This window comes from Podarcis vaucheri, assembly GCF_965113315.1.
Source record: "Podarcis vaucheri genome assembly, chromosome: 2".
In the NCBI taxonomy this organism is placed as follows: Eukaryota; Metazoa; Chordata; class Lepidosauria; order Squamata; family Lacertidae; genus Podarcis; species Podarcis vaucheri.
In genome coordinates, this window is record NC_138760.1 from 28308852 (window position 1) to 28334652 (window position 25801).

At 45.4% G+C, this 25801-nt stretch overlaps 1 protein-coding gene across 1 annotated transcript in view; it reads right to left on the reverse strand.

The window, feature by feature from the left end:
* RGS9 (regulator of G protein signaling 9) overlaps positions 1–25801 on the reverse strand; it is a 67315-nt gene that overhangs the window by 33163 nt on the left and 8351 nt on the right. Inside the window, exons 3-9 of the mRNA XM_082212491.1 lie at positions 19421–19471; positions 18517–18623; positions 14783–14834; positions 11884–11942; positions 9998–10074; positions 8202–8283; positions 4939–5001 (exon numbers count right to left, since the gene is read on the reverse strand). Coding sequence (XP_082068617.1) covers positions 4939–5001; positions 8202–8283; positions 9998–10074; positions 11884–11942; positions 14783–14834; positions 18517–18623; positions 19421–19471 — 491 coding nt within the window. The remainder of the gene's footprint in view (positions 1–4938; positions 5002–8201; positions 8284–9997; positions 10075–11883; positions 11943–14782; positions 14835–18516; positions 18624–19420; positions 19472–25801) is intronic.

Here is a 25801-nt window from a genome sequence, read left to right on the forward strand (position 1 = left end):
TTCCCCCTTAGGAGTGAATGGCAACTATTAACTGATATTCAGGGGGGAAATTTAAAAATGCACCCACAGACTTCACCTGGTGCGTGACTCTAAAATGGAAACCTTTTTGCATGTTTAGGCAGTTCATCATCCCATTAGAAAAGTCCAAAGTTACACTCAAATCCCATCAGAGTTCCCAGGAAACATTAATTGAATTGTGTGGCTAATCCACAGAAAGCAAAGGTTTTGCATTAAAAGATAAAAAAGTTGCTAATTTAAATTAGATCTGTCCCTCATTCTCATTAATCTTCATTTCCAAGGATGACATTTCTTAGGTACACAGTACAGTTGTATAAGGGGAACAGAGGTGCAATAACAGAATGTGACTCATATGGAGGTTATAGAACTTTAGTCTTCTACGGAACAATCAACCCAGGACTTCACAGACAGGAAGGTCATGCACACATCCCAGAAAAATAAACTGGAAAGAAAGAGAAAAGAAAGACAGGGGGAAATGGTTAATTAACTATTTCAGAAAGAAACAAAGCTCTTAATTAAATGGTTATCATATTTGCTATTCCAACGTGAATAGTATCATCCTGCTATTTTCCCCCTTCCATTTTAGGGGGAATAAAGGTTATTTACTATTCATTCATTCTCTATTTATAATTTCTCTAAATGCAACGAGCTGTTAGTTCAGGGTTGTCACCCCTATATTCTATTGGTCATGGACTCAACTGAACAAATCCTAGAATTCACTGAGAACAGTAACAAAACTTACAATGCACTGAACTGTCTTACAGAAGCTATTTGCTGCATTCCCCCCCATCGATACAGCAGCTCATGAAAGTGTCTCTCCAGATTTAACATAATCTTCTCGTTTGACATTGACATTGATCAACAACAAAGCACAAAGGGCCTGGACAAAGGGACTCCATACAAAGTGTTCCTGTTGCGCTCTATTAGCTAGTTAAAAAATGTAAAAATGCAGTTTACCCAGTATGGACTTCAAAGAGATTTGTGCTAATCACAAAACATAGCACCAGGGAAGAAGTCAGATTCTGGCATGTTATTATTTGGGCTGTTTGCTCCAAAATAAACCCTGAGTAATAAGCCAAGAACAAACCCTGGATACCACTTGTAGTTTGTTTAGAACTGTTTTTCTCAAACGTAGGTCTCCAGCAGTTGCTGGACTACAACTCCCATCATCCCTAGCTAGCAGGACCAGTGGACAGGGATGATGGGAGTTTCGTCCACTGACAGCTAGGAACCTAAGTTTGAGAAACACTGGTTTTAAAGAGAAACAAACCATGAGCCTGGTTTCAGATTTCATGACAAACCAGACTCTTGCTTGTTTCCTGGCAGTGTGGCAGCAGCAGGAGTGGGACAGGGGGCAGGGGCAGAACTAGAACTTTTCAGCACACTGCTCAATCACATTAAACCATAGTTTGTTTCAAAGTATGGTTTGCCGTGAAGTGTGAAGCAGGCTGTAGAATACTCCAAGCACAAAATATAGCTGCACAAAAAACACAAAATACATAAATCTATAAAAACAACCTCCATGTTTCAAATTTAGACCATAAATTCGTCATATGGAAAGGGGTGGTCCTTTGGTGAACCAGTCACAAAATAATTCTCCTTTGCGGGGAGATAGATGTAGCCCAACGATACTTATATGATTCCACTCCTGCCATCACTCCCCACTGTACTGGGCTCATAAAATTCCCACTGCTTTTTGTGTTAAACAAACAAACAAACAAACAAACAAACAAACAAACCTCTATCGCCTTCAATCAGGCTTTCACTTCTCTATTTGATACCAGTTGCCATGAGAGTTCATATTATATCTGTATTTTCACAGGACGCTTATTTAAGGGAAACAAGGCCAAACAGCAGCCACCTGTTTCACGTTTCCCAACTATCTTTCCCTGTGCACAATTGCAGTGGGCCTTTCCGGATGTGCGTTCCTAGCCCAAACTGTTGTGTGCCTTCTCCAGATGCCGCCACCCTGAAAGTCTGGATGTGTTATAGAAGAACCCAGGAATCATTCTTCCTACATGCCCAGCACTGTGGTCCTGCGGATATTGTTAGACTCCACTTCCCATCATCCCTTATCATTGGCTTTATCATTGGCTATGGCTGATGGGAGCTGAAGACCAATTAATATCTAAAGGTAAAGGGACCCCTGACCATTAGGTCCAGTCGTGACCAACTCTGGGATTGGGGCACTCATCTCGCTTTATTGGCCAAGGGAGCCGGCGTACAGCTTCCAGGTCATGTGACCAGCATGACTAAGCCACTTCTGGCGAACCAGAGCAGTGCATGGAAATGCCATTTACCTTCCTGCTGGAGCAGTACCTATTTATCTACTTGCACTTTGATGTGCTTTTGAACTGCTAGGTTAGCAGGAGCAGGGACCGAGCAACGGGAGCTCACCCCGTCGCAGGGATTCGAACCGCCGACCTTCTGATCGGCAAGTCCTAGGCTCTGTGGTTTAACCCACAGCGCCTGCCACATCCCATGAATTAATATCTACAGGAATTAATATCTACACGTCCCATGAATGAATATCTACAGGGCCACAAATTCCTCACTCCTGTGCTTGTCTGTCAATTACTAAGCGGCTGCATTTCGCTGGCATTTAGGTGTGTCTGTCTGCTATTTAGGTGTGTCTGTCTGCTATTGCTGTGGAGGACGGGGACTCTATTTTGTCCTAGGTACTCTCATCCGCTCTGCTCACCAGGAAGGGGAGGAACCAGCTCGTCTTCCCCACACAGCTCCTGCCTCTCAGATTTTCTGCGTCTAAGTCTGTCTCTGTAAAATTGTAAAATCTGCTGCTCTGTAAAATTGTAAAATCTGCTGCTCCCACAGCTTCCGCTCATTGTGAAGAAGCATTGATGAGTACACTATGAAAGGCCTCTCCCGTCCAGTACCCCAGTGCAATCTGCACCTCTCCCCAACAGAAGAGGCGCTTCTGAGTCTCGAGGAAAATGGAGCATTCAACTACATCGCAGAGAGGGATGATATTTTAAAAGACAGAAGCCTTATTAGTCAGGATTGGGGAAAAGATGGAAAGCAGCCAGTTCTGAAAGTGCTGAGGCTTGCATGTGTAAACAGGTCCGGGGAGAGTAGCATTCTGCAGCATTAAAAAAACAACCCCAAACTCTTCCCTCTCTGTAGGACTCTGTAAATACGAGCACAATATGACATAGCTTGGCATGATATGACATAGCTTGGCATGATAACCTCCTCCTGAAGTCTATATTTGATCCCCTACAGGCTGACATAGACCCCTGTTCTCCTTTCAAAAAAGACATGTCAGCCACCTCCTCTTAACGGTAAGAGGTAAATCCTCAGCCTCAGCATTTAGCTCTCCTCTTCAGTCTCCATGGCAACCAAGCCCACTTGGCCACCGCAATTATTTGCAGCTGAGAGTCCTCACGCAAATGGAAAGTTTTATTAGTACTGCACAGGGTTTGATGAAAACAATTGCTATAAAGAGGGTTCGGACAAGCAGCATACAAACCTCACCTTCAGCTTCAGGCCCATAAATAACAGATAACTTCAACTGCCTGGTTTGCGGTCTCCCCTATTCCCTTCATTCTCTGCGAGAAGCTAAGTTAACATGGCTACAGAATGTACTCTCAGCCAGGGGCAGAGGAAAGGGGTGTGGTCTGGATGGGTCACCCTGGGTGTCACCACTGAGGGGGGTGGCAAAAGGCCGGGCGGCAATCACTGCGGGGCCTGAGCCATGCGTCTCTCCTGGGAGTGAGGCGGTGGCTTGGGTGCCCGCATGCTCCACGCTGCCCCAAACAGTCAGCCCGCTGAGTGGGAGGAAGCAGGCAGACTCCTTGGAGGCCCCACAGAGTGTCCTGTCCCAGCTGGTCCGGCCCCACTCCCAGGTGCGCCACCCCAGGTGGCTTGTTCAACCGCTGTTCTCGGCCTGCCCTACATAAAATTTAGCTACAGTATCCTATTCATGAAGGGACGCGGGTGGCGCTGTGGGTTAAACCACAGAGCCTAGGACTTGCCGATCAGAAGGTCGGCGGTTCGAATCCCCACGATGGGGTGAGCACCCGTTGCTCGGTCCCAGCTCCTGCCAACCTAGCAGCTCAAAAGCACGTCAAAGTGGAAGTAGATAAATAGGTACCGCTCTGGCAGGAAGGTAAACGCCATTTCCGTGTGCTGCTCTGGTTCGCCAGAAGCGGCTTAGTCAGTCCCTGGACCCAGTCCCTGCCCCCTGCAACTCCTATTTGCCCAAATCAAAAGTGATAGGGGTTCCACTCACAGATCTCCTTCGCCTTGTTTAATATCACCCTGAAATAAAAACAGCTAGGATATAGGTTGACTGCCTTTGTAAGAACTAGGTCAAGCAAACCCCGAGCAAGACATTTAAATGGTTATTTGTCTTAAGTTGTTATTCCTATTCAGAAGAAGAAAACACCCAGTGGCAGAAATGGTTAGCACTCTCATACTTTTTGTTGGTACTCAAAACTGAGTGATCAGTGTGGATCAAACATTTTCTGGAACTCCATAATGATCGTATACTGCATCATGTTTTTGTTTAGTCATTTAGTCGTGTCCGATTCTTCGTGACCCCATGGAACAGAGCACTCCAGGCACTCCTGTCTTCCACTGCCTCCCACAGTTTGGTCAAACTTGTGTTGGTAGCTTCGAGAACACTGTCCAACCATCTCGCCCTCTGTCGTCCCCTTCTCCTTGTACCCTCCATCTTTCCCAACATCAGGGTCTTTTCCAGGGAGTCTCCTCTTCTCAATACTGCATCATACCCCCTCAATATCTGCCCATTTTCACCCCCAGCTGTCGGACATTCAGTAGTCCCAATCTTGACTTTCTTGGGTCTTGCTTATGTCCTTACAATGCCGATATAGAAAGCTTTGTCACCATTCAAAAATACAATCAGAGTGCTACTAAGGAATGCAAACTTACCTAGTTTACCGTATTTTCACAGGGATCAGTTACTCGATCTAAGCCATAGTCAAGTGTGTCCTGCATCCCTGGCTATTACAGTCAAAAAACAAAAAAAACATACAATTACATATTTGTGTTGTTAAAAGTAAGAGCTATGGGAAAACAGATGCAAATTTTTTTCATTTTGCAAATTCCCACAGAGCACAGAATTCTTGGTGGAAAACACTGTTTCGTTTCCAGTGCAGAGCAACCTTTGCCAGCCTTTTGCCAGATGTTTTGGACTTCAACTCCCATCAGCCCTCATCAGCACAGTCATGCTAGTTGGCGCTAATGGGAGTTTTAGTCCTAAACATTCTGAGGGCACCAGAATGGTGAAGGCTGGCACAGACTATGCACAGCCATGGCTGAGGTCAGCATTAGCACCCAGCACCACTAGGCAGGTCTCAGAGACCTGGCATCCTGGCAGTGCCCACAGGCATTGATGCACTTGCTATGGGCTCAGTATCCCAGGTGGCCGAGTCTTCAAGTCTTATGATGTTCTTGCAGGACCAGGCATCGGACTTCCCATACCCCCAACCCGTATAATGAGAGACCAAAGAGACTGGTGAGAAAACCCGGTGCAGGAAGAAACCAGCTGAGGCCAGGGTGCTGGCTGCTTAAATGAGCGAGGGGCGGGTCCAAGGGGAGCACGAAGCTCCACCACTGGGTGCAGGCATAGGATCTGGTTCCTGATAGGTTTATGCCCCCTCCACCCGTGAGGAAGAGGTTGAATTCCTCCATAGGGGCCCCAGTGAATCCTCCTCCGTCCCGCAATGCCGTCGCACGCGAAACAGTGAGCGGGCTTATCCTAGCAATGGCCACGGTAATGAACAGTTGAGAAAAGCACCACTGGACAATTTTCCCTTTTCATCAGGTCTCTTAAAAGCACGCGAGTCTCGTCTTTCATCGCACCTGACAAACCGAATGATAACAGCACTTTCTGTATGTTTTTAAGCGTGTTTTCAGCAATAAATAAAATAAAATGATTGGCATGGGAACTTGGGGCGATGCAGAGAAAACCCTGCCCAGCGAGGGAAGGGGGTGCCTCAACATGGCAAACAGACTGGTACCGCTGTCACATCCGCTTGGAGCACAGCTTTGTTTTTGATCAGCTATCTGACGTCTGCTGAAGTTTGGCCATCAATAATTAAACTCCAGCCAGCGCTATCTTAAAAGGGCGAAAAGAGGGGAAACAGCTCAAGAAAGAGAAAGATCCAAATTCAGCTCTGGTGCGATCAAAGGGGATTCAGCAGGGAAGATGAACTAGGACCAAAGGGGCTGCTGTGGCCCAGGGGCCTTTTCTACAGATGGTATTTCCCCGCCCCCCTGCAAGCTAAGCTCCAATTACGGCCTGACATTTGCCGGAGGCTTATACCTTCTCTGTCTGTTAACCGCTGGGCTCTCAGTTGGCCGCTTACACCGTGTGCACAATTAAAAGTGGATCTTTGATTTTGACTTGGGATTAGGGAATGTAGCTCTTTGGCATGTGTCAGAGCCATGCGGCATGCTGTGATCAGTGCGGCACTGCTCAGGAAAACACCCCACTGGCATCTGCCAAAAGTGCCTCCAAAATAACAGAAACTCGGTGCTGTGCTCCACAGCTTGGAGTCTTTCCGCAGAATGGAAGATTTGCCAAAAAGCGCTTGTGGGCATGGAAAGATCAACGCGGATAGATCAGGCCATGAGAGGAGGCAGAGGTGCCGAGCGTTTGTGTACAGTGGTACCTCGGGTTAAGTACTTAATTCGTTCCGGAGGTTTGTTCTTAACCTGAAACTGTTCTTAACCTGAAGCACCACTTTAGCTAATGGGGCCTCCCGCTGCTGCTGCGCCACCGGAGCACAATTTCTGTTCTCATCCTGAAGCAAAGTTCTTAACCTGAGGTACTTTTTCTGGGTTAGCAGAGTCTGTAACCTGAAGCGTATGTAACCTGAAGCGTATGTAACCTGAGGTACCACTGTATCAGGTTTGCCTCCATCCTTCCTGCTGCGTTTGGTGGGTGGGAGTGCGATTGCAACCCCTTTGCAATTACTGAGGTCAAGCTGCAGGAGCTGACTTCAAGGAACAAAATGCGCCTGACTCAGATGTATGCAGCATGCACAGTTCTCAGGAGACAGGGGCTTAAACCCCAGCTGCTTCCTGTGCAAGCTTGGGCCTCACTTCCCCCACCTGCAGGAAGCAGGATATCTGGGCGTCCTTATCTCTCTGCCAGAAGAGCCAAGCCATCCCTTGCAGTGATTCCAAACTACCTATTGCAAGAGTTAAAACTGTGAGATGAGATTCTGTAGAAAAAAGATAATGCCAAAGTGGACAAACCAGTCTCTTTGTTAAGTTGACGGCTCTTGTCAAGTCTGTCTCCTTGCATGTCTAAGGAGTACAGGCAACTGCTTGCCAAAGAAGCTACTAGCTACAGAGGCTTCCGTAAGGTGAGTTAAAGTGGGCCGCAACAGAATGAAAATGTGGAAGAATAGTCAGTCTCATCTTGAACTTGACTTGACGTGACACCTCTACTGAATCCAAAGCCACGGTTTTGGGGCGGAACCAACTTAATAACGGTGCAAGATTTGTACAGTGCTACCTCTGGATACGAAAGGGATCCGTTCCGGATCCCTGTTCGCATCCTGAAGCGAACGTAACCTGCGTCTGCGCATGCGCGGGTTGCAAGTCGTCGCTTCCACGCAGGTGTGTGACGTCATTTTGACCGTCTGCGCATGCGAGAGCTGCGAAACCCAGAAGTAACACGTTCTGTTACTTCCATCTCGCCGCGGAGCACAACCCGAAAGCACTCAGCCTGAAGCATATTTAACTCAAGGTATGACTGTATTACTACTAATACAATTTTGTCGTCCACCTTTCGATCCAAGGTCCTAGGTGGGTTGCAACAGTTAAAACACAATATTAAAACTGTTCCAAACAACTCACAATTACAGAAATAAGGTGTGTCATAAAATATAAGGGTGTTCATGCTGTGAACCTCTTTCATATGCTCCGTTTCCATATATGTTGAAATAAAACCATACAGCAGAAAGAAACCACAGCTTCCCATGACCTTCATTCTAAGGAAACGTTAAGCCAAAGCCCCCAAGACCTCGTAGTACTCACAGATTTGGGTGTGCAAAACTATAGCGCAGGGAGTTGGACCACATAACCTTTGGGGTCCCTTCCAACTCTACAATAATAGGATCCTATTATTATTACTCTAATGAGAATCACAGAACCACATTGTTTACTAGATAGGTCTATTCTTCACTTACAGCTGTTCGGTGCACTAGCCAATAGGCTTTCTCCTGACAGTCCAGAGCATAACGATCTTCCTTCTTTCGTTCTTTTCCTGTCCTGCAAATTCAGGAGGGAAGTGTCATTTCAACAAATCAAAGCGTAATAGACCCACTACCCTGTCAAAGACTACCTGTACATCCCTGGCAAGTAGCATAACATGGACCAGGAATTTTGTGTATAACGAAATTATTTCTTAATGCTCATGTTCCAGAATAGAAGAGTTACAATGGTTACTACCCAATTTGATGTGAGGATGAGACACATTCCCTAAGAGTGAGCACAATCATCCTTTGAAGTTATCTCACAGGAAAGGTCATTTAACCAGCAACCACACAGGTCACAGCAACTCTGCTTTTGTAGACTCACTTAAGACATTTTGTTAAGGTTTCTTGGCTTATAATAAATAAATAATATATTTTTTTATTTATACCCTGCCCTTCCTGGTTCAGAAACGGCTAACAACAAATTTAAAACACTTAATTGATGCAACAAAAAACAGCATAAAATACGGTGTAAAACATGAGTAACAATAAATTCAGAATTCAAAAATCAATTTAGGAGGAAAATCCATCCAATAAACATTAGATGATCACCAGGGCTAGCTGGCTAAATTAGTCCTATCTGGGCCAGCGAGGAGACCAGGGGAGAATTAGCTGTGGGATCCCAGAGTGGGTAATCTTCATAAAAGGGGAGGGGGAGGGAAGGAAGGGGAATAAAAGATGAGGCTAAGTTCAAATTGAAAGCCAGGCGGAATTGCTCTGTCTTACAGGCCCTGTGGAAGGAAGTTAAATCCTGCAGGGCCCTGGTCTCATGGGACAGAGCATTCCACCAGGTTGGAGCCATCACTGAAAAGGCCCTGGCCCTGGTGGAGGATAATCTGACTTTCTTAGGGCCCGGGACCTCTAAACTGTGGTTATTCATGGACCTTAAGGTCCTCTGCGGGGCATACCAGGAGTGGCGGTCCCGTAAATACGAGGGCCCTAAGCCACAAATGCCTTTAAAGGTCAAAACCAGCACCTTAAACCTGACCCGATACTCCACTGGGAGCCAGTGCAACTGGTAAAGCACTGGGTGAATATGCTCCCACGGCAGGAACCCGATGAGGAGCCTCGCTGCAGCATTCTGCACCTGCTGGAGTTTCTGTCTGGGACAGTTTCAAGGGCAGCCCCGCGTAGAGCGAATTACAGTAGTCAAGCCTGGAGGTGACTGTCGCATGGATCACTGTGGCCAGGTCGGGGCGGGAAAGGTACATGGTCAAAGATATCGATGGACATCCCCAAACGCCGACAGCCTGAGCCAGATCCAACCACCCCAATTCCACTAGCTGAAACCAGCACAATGAGCCCACCAGTGCAAAAGAGCAGCTACTGCCAACAGCTCTAAAAAAAAATAAAAACCTGCTACTGAGAATCAGTAGAAGAGTTCTCTGAAAATGGATTTCCAAGTCAGGCACCCTCATTATCAGAGAAAAATGAAACTGCATTGACAGAAAGCAGTATTTACACCTTTCAAGCAGGCAGCACAAACTGCCACCAGTGTGGTTATTTGTAAGCAGAACTGCAAGCTCATTTGGTAACAGGCAGGTGCAAAAGCAAAGGCAGAGTTTCACAGATGTAGCAGGAGTCCGTGTCAATTTTTGAAAGCTGTTTTAGAGAGAATGGGAATGTGTTATAATTCCTTGGCTACTGAGAACTTGAAAGTTGCTTACTGCTCACTGCATCACTCAAAACAAAGGCGAAAAGAGAGACAAAAAGAGTGTTAAGCGTCTCACCTATACTGTTCCTGGGCCTGCATAACAACGAAGTCCCATTTGTGGTTGATTTTTTTGTGCAGCGTGTTATAATTTTCCTGGAAAAACAGCAGCAGTGAGACAGCAAGGAAAGACACAGGCTTCTGTTTCGCTCGCAGCGCGAAGGATGTGATAAAGTGCTACAGCACACAGCCACACGTATGAAACATGAAACAAGTAAGATTGATGAGATTTCTCAGCAAGATTTATTAGCATAGCCCACTGCAGTTGTAGCAATGTGGTGTATATTTAAGCTGACAAATCTGTTTAATAGATGTAGTTTAATAGGTGAGGGGGAAAACCAAAATCTGAAAGTAGAAAAGTGGGGGCGGAAACACTACAGTTGTGAATCTATGATGCTGGAACTACATGCTATCAAAAAGCTCAGGGCTGCTGCTAATCTTGGTAGTCCATGGCTGAATTACAGGAACACAAGAAGTTGCCTTCTGCTAAGTCAGATCATCAGCCTAGGTAGCCCAGTATTTTCTGCAGTTAACCTGCAGTGGTGCCCTGCCAGACCGATGTCAGAGACTGTGATCTTCTGCATGCAGAGCACATGTTCCACTACTGAGCTTTAATGCTCCACCGCCATGGATGTGCTTTACCAGAGGCGCAGGTTGCCCCCAAGATTGGGAGAGCCGACGCATGTCGTCACACACAACTCCAGACGCTGTGCAGTCTGGTGCAACCTTCCGCTAGTCTGCGTGGATTCCTGCAGCACCAGGAGACACTGTGCAGGCCAATGCGACCTCACACCAGGCTGCGCCGATCCCTGTGGCATCTCTCGACATCGTGCATACTGGTGCAGCCTTCTGTGATGTCGCACTGAGGCCCCTCAACCTTTGGTTGGGGGCCCTTAAAGCAAATATTAAAGGTAAAGGTAAAGGTAAAGGGGCCCCTGACCATTAGGTCCAGTCGTGACTGACTCTGGAGTTGCGGCGCTCATCTCGCTTTATTGGCCGAGGGAGTCGGCGTACAGCTTCCGGGTCATGTGGCCAGCATGACTAAGCCACTTCTGGCAAACCAGAGCAGCGCACGGAAACGCCATTTACCTTCCTGCGGAGCAGTACCTACCGTATTTTTCGCCCTATAGGACGCACTTTTTCCCCTCCAAAAATGAAGGGGAAATGTGTGTGGGGCGAATGCAGGCTTTCACTGAAGCCTGGAGAGTGGGAGGGGTCGATGCGCACTGACCCCTCTCCCTCTCCAGGCTTCAGGAAGCTATCCGCAAGCCTTGGGAGCCCGCGGGAGTTCCCCCTGGGCTCCCCCGGCTTGCGCAGAGCTGCCGGCACCCCGAAGCCCGGGCGCGCTAAGCAGTCGCGCCCGGGCTTCGGGTATCTGTGCGCAAGGTGCGGGAGCCCAGTGCCGGGCTCCCGCGGCTTGTGGAGAGTTGCCTGCACGCTGAAGCCTGCGCGCGCTGAGCTCAGCGCGCCCAGGCTTGGCGCAGCTCTCCGCAAGGCACGGGAGCCCGGCGCTGGGCTCCCGCAGCTTGCGGAGAGTTGCCTGTTCTGGGGGCTGGGGTCAGGGGTCGGGGGAAGCTCGGGCTTCCCCTGCCCCAGCCCCGCGCCTGGGGGGGGAATAATTTTTTCCCCTTTATTTCCCTCCAAAAAAACTAGGTGCGCCTTATGGGACGGTGCGTCCTATAGGGCGAAAAATATGGTATTTATCTACTTGCACTTTGACGTGCTTTCGTACTGCTAGGTTGGCAGAAGCAGGGACCAAGCAATGGGAGCTCACCCCGTTGCGGGGATTCAAACCGCCGACCTTCTGATCGGCAAGTCCTAGGCTCTGTGGTTTAACCCACAGCGCCAAGACACCTCCACCCCCTAGATGCTTAGCTTGCACAAGATGCCATAATACTTTCTTACCTTTTCGTATTCTTCTAAAACTCCTTTCCTTTTGATATTTTTCTTGGCTAGGTAGATGGCTGGGGATGAAAAACAACAACATACACATGTAATTAATGAGAAGGCACAGTGAAAGAAAAGTAAAATTACATCTTTTCCAATAAAGATTCTGTCCCAGGTGAATCCACATGGCGCAAGATCCACATAAGCTTGTGTCTCCAGCCAATGCTGTTTTCCACAATAGGTGATTTCCACAGGGATAGCGAAAGGAATCTGCATTATGGTGACAACTCTAGTGCAGCGGGAAGCTTAGGGCAAATGTAGGAGGGGGGAATATTCTAAGTGGTGTTAGTAAGCTTCACTGTGGTTGTAACTTTTTTCTTAATGTGTAAAGGACTAATGTGTATAGGACTAAGTGTACAGGACTAAGATCAGAACAGCTGTATGTTGTTCTGAATGGCTTTGAATTCAAGAAACAAATGACCACACTTCCTACAGAAGCCCATTCAGCAGAGAGTGCTCCTATTTTCCTGGCATGCACATCTAGAATTTACTGTAAGCAGCCATCTTTCCCACTCTTTGTTTTATCCGGAAGTCTTACTGAAGCTCTTTGAACTAAATATCTAACTATGGAAATTATTTCTCCTAACTAGGCAGTGTGTCCATAAAAGCTAGCAATTTAAGCAGCGTATAATTAACACAGGTAGAGGGTAACGAATGCAGCACAATTGCAGGTTTGGCTAATACCAACATGATTGGAAAAGGAACGGCAGTTTCATTTCAACATAAAATTGGTGTCGTGCATGAGAAAATGTTCTCAGGGTGTGTGTGTCGGTTTGTTCAATTTGTGTGGTGTTTTTATTGCTCCGTTCTTATTTTCCCGCTGTGATTTCTAACCTTGTGCTCTGGTTAAAGCCAGTTTGCTAATTTCTGGTGTCTCAGCTACATATTCATGTGGCAATGAGGTGCAGAGGAAGGCAAGTTAAGGAGCCAAATTAACACATTTCTAATAACACATTCCACAAACCAAATTAAGCCGGAGAAGTTTAGTCCAATCCTGTAGCACGTTTATGCAAAAGTAAGGGCTGCATTCAATCAAGCTATATGCAAAATGGACCAACTGAAAAGAACGGACCTCGGTTAGAAATGCCCATACATTTCAATAGGTCTACTCTGAGTAAACTAATAGCTAAACCAGGGGTCAGGAACCTTTTTCAGCCGTGGGCCGGTCCACCGTACCACAGACCATGTGGGGGCCCAGACTATATTTTGAAAAAAGAATTACGAATTCCTATGCCCCACAAATAACCCAGAGATGCATTTTAAATAAAAGCACACATTCTACTCATGTAAAAACACCAGGCAGGCCCCACAAATAACCCAGGGATGAATTTTAAATAAAAGGACACATCCTACTCATGTAAAAACAGGCTGATTCCTGGACCGTCCGTGGGCCGGATTGAGAAGGTGATTGGTTGCCTACCCCTGAGCTAAACCAAAGTTCAGCCGACTTAGTCCCACGTAAGGGTGTATCAGACTGTGAAATATTTCTTTAATAAAACATAATCTTATTCTTTATTTAAGGCTTAAAGTGGGGAACAAAATTCACATACATTCTCTAAAAAGTATAAGAAACAGATGGCCCAATTCGCATATGCAATCAATGCATCTTGGCTTTCTGTGTGTGGATTGGCATAACATGTCATTTCAATCCTTCTTTTTGGTAGTTTCAGCACTGCCAGAATTGTGTGAGGTACTGCTTCACATTGCAACTTGCCACATGGAGCAGCGTCTATGAGGCTATACTTTCAGGAACCTGCTACCACACTATTGACCAGGCCTAAGGCACTTACAGATGTTCAGAATTATCAAGGGACACAGCTTTTACCTGTACTGTTACACTCCAGTCTACAGGTGGAAGGCTGTAAATTCAGATGCTCTGCTATGTTAAAAACTCTCTACCTGTGGATAGCTAGCATGTCAGGGAGAAGGGATTCTGGCCTAGCATTCTCCTTGCATTCAATATGAATGAATTGCCTTCATATGAAGGGGTGCTTAAACATGGGAACATCCCATGCATACCTTTAAGTACTACAGTCCTAGGAAGGGTCTTAATGCATCATATCCAGTGGTAACTCAGGTTACAGACACTTCAGGTTATAGACTCTGCTAACCCAGAAATAATACCTTGGGTTAAGAACTTTGCTTCAGGATGAGAACAAAAATTGTGCAGTGGTGGTGCAGCGGCAGCGGGAGGTCCCATTAGCTAAAGTGGTACCTCAGATTAAGAACAGTTTCAGGTTAAGAACGGACCTCCAGAACGAATTAAGTTCTTAACCACTGTACCACTGTATCTGAATGTTTTCTAAATCATTTTTTTAAAAAATGATAGTCGAAATGAAAGTGTAAGTGGGTACCCTCCTCTTCAAAGTGAAGTACCTCAGTTTTCGAACGTAATCCATTCCGGAAGACTGTTCAGGTTCTGAAATGTTCGAAAACCAAGGACTCAACAGCCGACAGCTAGGCCTCAGGATCTTGCACTCAGCAGAAGCCGAGTGGCATGTTCGACTTCCGAGGTGTGTTCAAAAACCAAAGCATTTACTTCCGGGTTTACGATGTATGTAAACCGAATATTCGTCAACAGAGATGTTAGGAAACCAACGTACCACTGGACCTTTCCCAGAACTGATTAATTTCTACAAACATCATATTTGGAGTTCATACAAACACTTACTCCATCTTTTCCTCCAAGTGCACATGATTTACACAGAGCTGTCAACTTTTCCCTTTTCTTGCGAGGAATCCTATTCAGAATAAGGGAATTTCCCTTTTAAAAAAGGCAAAAGTTGACAGCTATGGATCTACACCTTTAAGATTTCACTAAAAGGGCAGAGAGTGCCTCCCCGATCTTATGGCTTACCATAGTCTGTATCATCTGCTGCCCACTGCTGAGTCGGCCAAAAATACGGTGTCTGTAAGAAAGAACACAAAAACTAAGACCCAGGTTATCAATTGATTCTTTAACTAAATTCTTCTAAATCATTCTACCAGCTGGCATGTGTCTGGCAGCCCTGAATATTTTTAATGTTTTTGTAAATGTATGTTCTCAGCAATTTTATATCCATTCTGAATGAGGCCTGGAAAACAGAAGAATCAAACAAAATAAAAAAGGCAGGGAGAGGCAAGCCCCCAATCTTTGGGGGTGGAGGCTATTGTTTTGTTTCGGTTCTTGCTTTTTATATGTATTTTGTGTTTTTATCATGTGTTTTTATGCTCTGAGCCACCCTGATATCTGCAAATGAAGGGTGGTTATACAAATATTAACAACAACACTTGGAATAGTAACTTTCACTGGATGTTGCAGCTGCAGCTCTCTCCCTACGTGAACACCACTGTGAGGTTTTTAAATGATTGTTCATGGCCCCTTCCCACTTTCTGGTCCAAATAGGTAAGGTCCACCCAACTAGGGATGTAAGAAGGTATTGGTTTCCGTTCCAACCCATATTTGTCACGTGCAGAGCTGCTTCCATTCCACTGCATTTCAGCCTTTCGTAAAACTATGTTATTCGGTCACACTGTCTGCTATAGCGAAATTTTGCACAATTAATCACGTAATTATCATGTTATTCCACACCATTCCTTTCAATGCAAAGGAAACACAATGCAACTGGAAAGAGTTATCCACTGGAGACTAACAGATGCAGACTGAAAATAACAACAACAGTGAATGCAAATCAAATTCGCCGAATTGACGTCTGTCCAGGAAATGAGATGGGTAAGTGAACATCAACGATTTCCATTCCTCCTTCCATCAGAATTTCCCAACATCTATACACCCTTCCTGTGTGTGTATGTGAGAGAGACAGAGGGGGGGAAATGGGAGGATGCTGTGTCACTACATTGTCATTGCTTTCTCTTCGCCTGAATTGTTGCCAACTTCCCAGGCAACCGGTCTCTGACAGGTTCTGTCAGGGGGTTAAAAAATGAGAGTTTTTGTGTACTGTTGCTGACAAATTCAGTGAGAAGTACAGATGGGGTGGAGTGGGGGAACAATAAAGAGAAGCAGAGGAAAATGGGAACTGGAGGAAGGAAAAGGGAGCAACTGAGGACCCAGTAAGATGGGGAAAGAGGAAGTAACCAAGATAGGAGTAGAGACCGAGCATCAAACCATACGGGTGCGGGTCCCAAATGTACACTTGTCCTGGGCCTAGGAGGCCAAAGCCAGCCAGGGGGTCCTGCAAGGAACCAGGTGCTATTTTGTTTGTGTTTATAACTTTATTCTAAAACGACTCCTACCCAGGGCCTCAGACAAGCTCTGCTTGGGCTTGGTGAGGACTATGGTGCGAAGGGAGAGAGGGGAAAAGAGGGGGAAAGGGGTGGACAAACAGACATGTTGGATGAGTGACAGAAATGAGAGGCTTGTGACAATGCAAGAGTGCTATGGGGAAATATTTATTTAGGAGACCACTGTAAACAAATGAAAACACTGGAGGATTCTAATAAGACTTGTAATGTAACAAAGACTATGGACAATATGGAGAGATATAAAATATGGATGATGAAATATTATGCAGTTGAAAATGTTGACAATAGGACCCAGGGAGGGGGATGGTGGTGAGTCTGGAGATTCAGAGAAATCTCTAAACCTGAACATATATTTGGTATTGTTATAACTTTGCACTTGTAAAATCAAATTAAAATTATTTCAAAGCAAAAACAAGAGTGCTATGGAATGCCGACTTTTGGTGGTCAAATGAGAAAGAAGCAAGGATGGGTACAGAGGCAGAAGGCTGGTTAAAAGAGAAGGTGTGTGAGGCCTGCAGTGGTGCAGAAAGGGAGGCCTAGAGGGAGAAAGGGAGATCAATAAAAAATTCATTTAAAGGGGGACACTGAAGCAAATTGCAATAAAAATGATGTCCTGTGGCTAACTTAGTGCTACGGCCTTGCTGAGTTAACAAAAACTGCCCTCAGAGTGCAGCACAGCCAGGAAAGGGACCCAACAAAGAAGAGAATAATTTTCCTTGTGTGTATTTTTAGGTTGCTGAACCCCTGAGGGGAGGAAGCCGTCATACCTATACTTTGTAAAGTGACATGTACACAGACCACAGTATAAAAATAATGAACAGTAAAATTACAGCTGCAGCCCTTCCTCTACGGCGCCCCTACGCTGCGCACCTGCTAACATTAAAACAATCTAGTTAAAACATTTTAAAAAGCTAAATGTAGCACAATAAAGCCACTAAAAAGTCTTGCAAATAAGAGTATCTTTCAACGTTTCCTAAAGGCTGACAAAGAAGGACAGAGGTGAAAAATGAGGCAAAGTCACAGATTGAAAGGACTGTGAGAAGCTTCTCAGAGTTAAGAGTAAACGCATGCAGGAATGAGTTGCTAAAGGCTTTAAAGAAGTCTTAAAGTCTGTGGCCCACTTCACCCATCCTATTAAACCATCGTTAAAATAAAAGCATTGCTTAACATGAACAAGCAGCATGCAGGTGGATGTTGCTTGAAAGGTCCCTGCTTGTGCCCCCCGCCCCACATGCTACAGCACTAGGGAAGAATCAAGTAATACTCTGGCTTTTCATTAAATCCGAAGCCAGGCTTGTGGTATCTCTTCAAATCAACCACAATCTGAAGCCAAGGTTTGTTCCTGGCTTACCGCTCGTGGTTCGGTGAAAACAAGTCCCGGTTCAGTAAAGATGCCAAACCAGACTATGTCTCACAGGAGCCAACACCTATGGGCTGAGGTCCCTTTCCCCGCGCCCAAATAAAATATGGGGGGGGCAGGCACCCCCCTCAAAGTTGATGGGCGTTGCCATTCAAATGGTGGGGGCGTTTTGTAATTGATTATGTGGGGTGGGGCTTACCCACCCCCCATTTTATTCCCGTTGGCACCCCTGCTTTGGCTTATTTCCTCCCTAGAGTGACACCAGTTGGAGCCGGGTAAGAGCTAAAGGGACCCCTGACCATTAGGTCCAGTCATGGCTGACTCTGGGTTTGCGGCGCTCATTTCACTTTATTGGCCAGGGAGTCGGCGTACAGCTTCCGGGTCATGTGGCCAGCATGACTAAGCCACTTCTGGCGAACCACAGCAGCGCATGGAAACGCCGTTTACCTTCCTGCTGAAGTGGTACCTATTTACCTACTTGCACTGGCGTACATTCAAACTGCTAGGTTGGAAGGAGAAGGGACCAAGCAACGGGAGCTCACCCCATTGCAGAGATTTGAACCGCCGACCTTCTGATCAGCAAGTCCTAGGCTCTGTGGTTTAACCTACAGCGCCACCTGTGTCCCTTCGGGTAAGAGCAAAGCGCCCACAATTTCAGCAACAAGAATTAGCATGCTGCTCTTTCACATTTAACCACTGTTAATTTTATCCATGGTTTCATGGAAGGGTGGTGAACCTCCTTGCTAGGATGGAGAGTCCATTTTTTGCATGGCTGGAGCACTGCTGACTGTAGAAATGTAAAGAGTTCCCTCTGCAGCTTGAGTCCCGGTTCCTCTGGGTTGCAGCCCCAGTGCAGTTGTCTATGAAGCAATGTGAACCTTGAGTTGAAAAAGGTTTTAACCTGATATGTGAATGAGGTTTATGTGAAAAGTCTAAAAGACCTTAGCAGACTTCCATTTCTTCTGCTTGTGGCTCACTGCTCTGCTCACCTGAAACCTGTAGAGGCTGCTGTCTGGTCTGAGATTCAGATTCTTCGAATCCTGAAGAGGATAGATGTATCCGTACCTGATAATCATACTTCCCAAATTGAGTGCCTCTAAAAAAGAAAGATATCAGCTGCCTTCACTGGCGCACACAGAGCACAACCAAACATGCAGAAACAATCAGCTATTAAAAAGACAAGAATTCGAATACAGTAGTACCTTGGCTCTCAAACTTAATCTGTTCCAGAAGTCTGTTCCAAAACCAAAGCGTTCCAAAACCAAGGCGAGCTTTCCCATAGAAAGTAATGCAATTTAACATGAATTTTACTATCTAACGAGACCATCGATGCATAAAATGAAAGCAATAATCAATGTACCGTACTATTCAATAAATAAGACAGTATTGTAGATGATGAAAATTAAAAATTTTTTTTTTCTTCCCTGCACTGATGATAGTCATTGTTTGGATTGGGGGGCTTTTATCCATTTCCGCAGTCACACAATCAATCAATCAATCAATCAATCAGTAGCTGAACTGGGTTCCACACAGTCACAAAAACAAATTAACTGAAAAAGCCTCAAAAACGAAAACACAAAATAAACAGCAAAAACTAAAGTGCCAAACTTAATCTGTTCTGGAAATCAGTATGACTTCCAAAATGTCCGAAAACCAAGGCGCAGCTTCTGATTGGTGCAGGCGCCCTGGAAACAATAGCCAACAGCTGCATCAGACATTCGGCTTCCAAAAAACATTCAAAAACCGGAACATTTACTTCCAGCTTTTCACAGTTTGAGAACCAAGGCGTTTGAGAACCAAGGTACCACCATACTGTACTGGGGGGCAAAGAAGAGGAAAAGGGTGGGGAGGAAGCTTGACTAAACGCCACCTGTGTTTCCCACCAAAACTCACCTTCGTTGGTAATCTGCAGGCGCTGCATAAGCCACTGTAGCATATCGGAACCTGGGAAGCAAGAGCAAGAGCAGACAGTGTAAATCATCAGAATAACAAAACTTCACATTCTGACCTCCGCGACTTGCTTACAGGAACCGCCTCTCATCTAGAAAGCCCCCCCCCCCGCCCCTGAGGAAAACGCAGATCCAGACCTGCAACTCCCATCCTCAGCCGCTACAAGAGACTTGTCAGACTGGAAATGGGTAACAGCTTGGTTTTTCCCCAGATAGGTTTCAAACGTGGGTTGAAAAAGTGACAGTCACTTGTAGCCACGTGTACGTACGCTCGTCCCACTTTCACTTCTCTTTGTATTTGATATCTTATTGATTTGTTTCAGAAGGGCAAACATTTGTCCATAGCGAGGCGGTGTCATAGCAAAGCATAAAAAGAGGGCGGGCGGGTGGGAAACCCAGCGAAGGGCGCGAGAGGGCTGTCCCACAGCTGCACAGTGGTTTAAGTTTTGCCGCAGCCAGTGCTGATTGGACAGCGGCCGGATAGTGTTGGCCTCCGCCCCCAGCCAGATCACTGCGGGCCCGATGCCCACCCGCAACGCCGCCCACTGAAAAGCGGACAACCTTGACACACAAGGGACAGTAAGGAAAGAAAGAAAAATCAAAATCAAAGCTTGGCCACCAATTTCCTACACCAGATGTTCCTATGATGACCAGCTGGCACAGTTCTGGGGAAGGAGATACTCGATGGAACTTTGCATTCAGCAAAGCTGATGAAATGACACGCGCTTCCTATTTCCCCCATTAATGCAGCTAGAATGGCTACCCCCAAATGACAGCTGAGGGGAGAGGAGGCCTGATGAAGCTGCCCTGCCCCAGCAGAGTTGATGGAGTGAGCTGTGGTTCACAACTCTCCCAGTGAGTCTGTCTCCTAGCTAGTCTCTCGCCTGGCTTCAACTTGCTACTCCAACAGGGACCAGGAGAATCTGGGAAGCCATGTGCACAGTGTTCGAAACTCCCATTGTTCCAGGCGCATTTTGTGACAGGGGATTTCATTAATGGCAGCAGTTTCTGGGCACACTACTGCGCCTAAGATTTCAGATTAAAACTGCCACTGCTGGAAGAAAAGGAGGGCCTTTTTCTGCCTCCCCACTTCCAGCCACTCTCTGAAGAATGGAGAAGGGACCCTCATAAGAATATTAGAGGGGTGGGCAAGGGAAGTGTTATATACTGAGTTGAATAGGATACAAAATGCATCAGTCTGATTGGTCCTAGAACAATAGGATTCAGAATGCAGCAGCCTGATTGGCCCTAGAACAATAGGATTCAGAATGCAGCAGTCTGATTGGTCCACAGGAGCCACCCAATCCAGCTCCAGATGGAAGGGAATCCACAACCTGATTGGCCTACAGGTGAATCCTGGAATTAGCCAATCATGTGGGGCCCATTGTGTAAATAATATATATAAAGCAGACATTCTGGGGGAACTTCCATTCCTCCTCACCACTATGAGCTGAATAAAGAGCATGAAATCCACTCTCGACTCCAAATATATTTCAGGAAGCATGGCTTTGTTTTTTGCACTCTTTAGATGAGGACTAGACCACGTGAAAAATAAACACAAGACTTTAGCTGCACTTCATTCAATTTCAGTTTTGTATTCTTGTTATAAAAAAGCGTGCCTAAACACTCCATTGCGGCACCCATAACTAAGGTTTAAGGTTCCATTTAGCTCCTAGCTTTCATATTTCAGTTTCTAACACAGTTTCTGAGTCACAGGTTGGTTGGTCATACTTTTTTTAATGAAGCTCTGTTTTAAAAAAAGCAGGATGAATAAATATTTGAGTTTACATCCCTTTCTTTGATGAGCATTCAAAATCCTTTGTGTCATTTTTAACTGACTTGAAAAAGTGGAGAACTAAAATTAGGGGGGGGATGGAAACACAGAGAATCTGAAGTTGAAAGTTAGCTATCTGGGAACAAAGCAGTTTCAGGGCAGTAAACTATTCTGGTTCATTTGGTTACAGTCATCAGAGGTGGCATGGAAATCTTAGCAATACAGCCACCAAGGCGAGAGGGGTAGGATGACAGGAGATGCTCTGTTCTTGTGATGTTGCGCTTCCTGTTCAACTGCTAAAAGCCGGAGGATGAAATAACTGCCTTCTCATCCTCTCACCAACTCCTTCATAGCAAATGGGCTGACAGGAATTTTAGACCAAAATATCTGGTTGGGGGAAATTGGTCTTTTTTTAAAATAAAAAAATACACTTCAGGAGTCAATATTATGACTCTAATGATCTAAATCCCTCTGCTTTCTAAAAGCTCATATTTCTGCCAGTTCTCAATGCATATGTTTTACTGCATATTTTCGTGAAAGAGGGAGAGTATTCAGATTTGCCACTGAAAGGCTAAATCATAATCCAACGTCAAGGGAAACGGAATTGTGTTCTCTCGACAAGGTGACTCATTGGGAACCTTATTATTTCCTGCACGAAAGAGAAAGGGCAAGCTAGCCAGGAACTGTGCAATTCAATTAGAGGTTTGTAAATTAAAACGGAACACAAAGAGAGATGTCAGGTTTCAGAGGCCAGAGCTTGTAACTTGGGGAGCAAAATAAAAGGACGCATGGAACCAGTACGAAAGGAGACATTAACATCTTCAATAGAGATATGTTTAGTGAGCTGTAGGGGAATTGATTGTGTGGAGGAAAATGATAAATAAGCCACAAAATGCTTCGTTTCAAAGGCATTAAAAGTATATATACATAGATACATACAGGAAAAAATATAGTATCAACCAGTTGGAGTTGGGAGAAGAGTTTAATACATATCATGAATGAATCTGGCATTAAGTCACCACCTATCTTTGTACTCTGCACTGTAGGACAGGTTAAAACTAGAAGTTTTAAATAGGGCAAGGCTTCAGGAATGCACTCCCTCGCTGAGCACGTCCTAATCTTCATCTCCAAATGCCTCCACAATGCAGATTAAAAATGTTAACCTTTCCTGACATTGCGCTGATCACTTGAGACTTTTGCCAAGCAGCCAGGAGCTCTTATCCCTACTATCTGCTTCCTGAAATAGATGAAATTAAAAGATTAGCCTGTAACGCAGACCTGTGCTAGGCAACCCAGCTTGCACCTGTTCTTTTCCCTTAAAGAGGCGGTGCTTATTTTCTGAATGCTGGGGAAACATCATCCATCCCTGGCACAATGTGAGTGGAGTGGAGCTGTTCCTGTTTATTCCAGGCGGGACTGTGGCCTAAGATCTTCTCTTTAGAGAAGTTCGTACAGTTGTAGCCAGTGGTGTTGCTCAGCTGCATTTATTCATCGCTTACTCCGTAAAGTACCTCAAAGCAGCTTATAATGATAAAAAAACATATACAGTGGTACCTCTGGATACGAACGGGAGAGTCTGCGGGTTGTGATTTGCCGCTTCCGCGCATGACGTCATTTTGAGCGTCTGCGCATGCGCGAGCGGCGAAACCTGGACGTAACGCATTCCGTTACTTCTGGGTTGCCCCAGAGCGCAACCCGAAAACGCTCAACCCGAAGCTACTTCAACCCAAGGTATGACTGTACAGTGTGTAAAATAAAATGCATCAAAATGATACTAAACATTATTGACTAAAAATGCTCATCCTGCAATAACATAAAAGGGGGAAATCTTACCCTAAAAGCCGAATTCTTGGGTGAACAGGAATATCTTTACCTGATAGTGCCAGGAGCATCATTGAAACACAAACATTCAACTATTCGAGAGCCGCCAATTCTTGTGTTGCCACCCTCCGGACCTCCCTCAGTGGGGCACATCAAGTAGGGACTCAGATGACAAACACAGGGTCTGAGTAGATTCATGCAGAGAGTGGCTGGATCCTAAGGTATTAGGGTCCTGATCCTCATAGGGGTTTATAGCTCAAAAACAACACTTTAAATTGAGTCTGGGAGCTGATCAGCAGCCAGTGCAGCTATGCTAAAAACGGAGCTATATGCTCAGACCTCCTACCTCTGATCAACAATCTGGCCAACGAACTCTGCACTAGCTGCAGTTTCTGAACAATCTTCAAAGGCAGCCCCTTGTGCAATGCACTGCAGTAATAAGGTTTCCTTCACTGCATATCTTCTTAGGTGCCATTGGCCAATGAAACAATCTATGGCCTTTGAAACTGTGGGGTATTGTTTTCATTTGTTACTATGGTATGCAATTTTGGGTCTTTATTTTGCAAACCACTCTGTGGTCCTCGGTTGAAGAGCAGCATAGAAACTTAGTTAATAACAATAAGAAAGAATTTTTCAGTTATTCCCCCCTCTACCCTGCATGCACACACAGAAACCAAACAAACGAACAATGCACCGTAAACATGCTCTGGAGAGTTCCCCAACCTTCTGAAGCTGATATCGGGAGCTGGAGCTGCAGAGGTTGGGGAAAACATGGAAAACTGCACCCCTACTTGTTGGAAGTCTTACAATCAGCTGCTAACCCCCAGAAACCTTTTCAATTATAAAAATGCAGTGTTAGCAGGACTGTACAGATGTTTAACATCCAGAGAAAGGCAGCTATGATTTAAAAATAGAAAGTACCCCATTTTCCTGTTGCCTCAGTCAGAGACAAGACTGATTTTATACTGTTATAGGAGAAGTTTGGTGAATGTTGATATTCTCATGTGAATGCTGACTATCTAGATTGGATTCTATTTGTTTAATATGCAAACTGCCCTGGGATTTTTTAACCACAGGGCAACATACAAATATATCAAACAAACAAACAAACAAATAGTGTCCTGGTTCACATGACACAGCCAGTCAAACTATGGTGTACCAAGACTGCACTGATATCCAGTCTCTTGGAGAGGAACTCGCAGTTGCTTTGCTTCTCCCCAGTTCTTTAACTCCCATGTCATGCCATGCTAAACCAAGGTTTGGCTTAGTGCAAACCGATGCAATGTACTTTTCAGCACTCTTAAGTCATTCTGTTGACTTCAGTGGTACTATCAACCAAGAAGAGGCTGGCTTTGTCTCAGAAGTATACATTTCTCAAGTCATCTCTCCATTCCTGGCTTTTGACATAAATCTCTCAGGTGCTTGTTATTCATTAGTCAAAAATTTGTTCCATCTTTTGTCGAATAACACTCAAGGCAACTGGCGATAATAATAATAATAGCAACACCAATAATATTGCTATCAGTAATATTGGGGAGGGAAAACAAAGCAAACGAAACAGCAATAAAGTCAATATAAATACCAATCAACACCAGTTTTAACAAATTTAGCATTCAGCTTGTGGCCAGACAAAGCATGGTCTTGGAAAATTTCACAGAACTGTTTTCCCCGACCTCAGGGCAACTTTCTGTACACACCTTGTAGCAAAGTTAAAAATCAACCTCACTCTTTTGAATAAGTCAACAATTGTTCCGGGTGAGTCCATGTTAATTTGGCAAACTCACTAAAACAGGTTCCTACAGGGCTGCTGGTTCTTCACTGAGAGACTGAGCCTATGCCTTTAAATATTCTAAGACACAATGACAGAATGCAGCTGGTCACATGACCCACTCCTCTCCTCTGTCTGTTGTGGAGCGAAATTAAAATCTGCTGGCTATAGCAATCATCAGATTGGCAAAGAAACAGTGTGGGACAGGCAGGGGCTGCACTTTCTCTCAGTGCCTTGGAAAACATTTCAAGGAACAATCTGTGGGTTAAGAGCTGCTCTCCTGAACTTATTGGAATATTACCAGGGAATGGTGGAACTTGTCATACAATTAGCACCCGAGTGGCTAAAAAGAAACGGACAAGTTCTATTTTCTTCTGTGAACCTACCCCTTGGACTGAGCTTTTATGCACATTTGCGTGGTTCTGGTTTTCCACTGAATTCAACACAATGCACTTGGTGATGCTGTGCAGTTTAGTTCCTTCATTATGCTCCTCAGAACAGGGGCATACCTAGGGGTGGGTCAGGGTTGACCCCTGCCAAGAACACAGGCCCAGGAGTGCGCAGAAATCATGCCTCTCCACTCTTGACTTGTAGTGGCTAGGATTTCGCCCACCCATCTACCTGAGCCACTCTTCCGCTGCTCTGGGCAACCAGGTGAGGCAAACATCTCCTCTGGGTGCCTCAGCAAACAAACACAAGGGAGGGGGCGGGCACAAATACAGCTCCTTGCCAGGGGCACAAAGGAGCCTAGGTACGCGTCTGCCTCATAAAGGCACAAAGGAACTACTGTGAACCATAACTCCCCCTTCCAGTTCTACCTGCTAATTTCAACTGACTTACAGGACACCTTTGTCTTCAGTGAAGAGGGTTTGGTACATATGACAAGGGCAAAGTGGTAGTAAAGTATTTACAACATGCTCTGGAGCTTGCTTTTTTTAAAAAATAATAATAATAGCAATCCA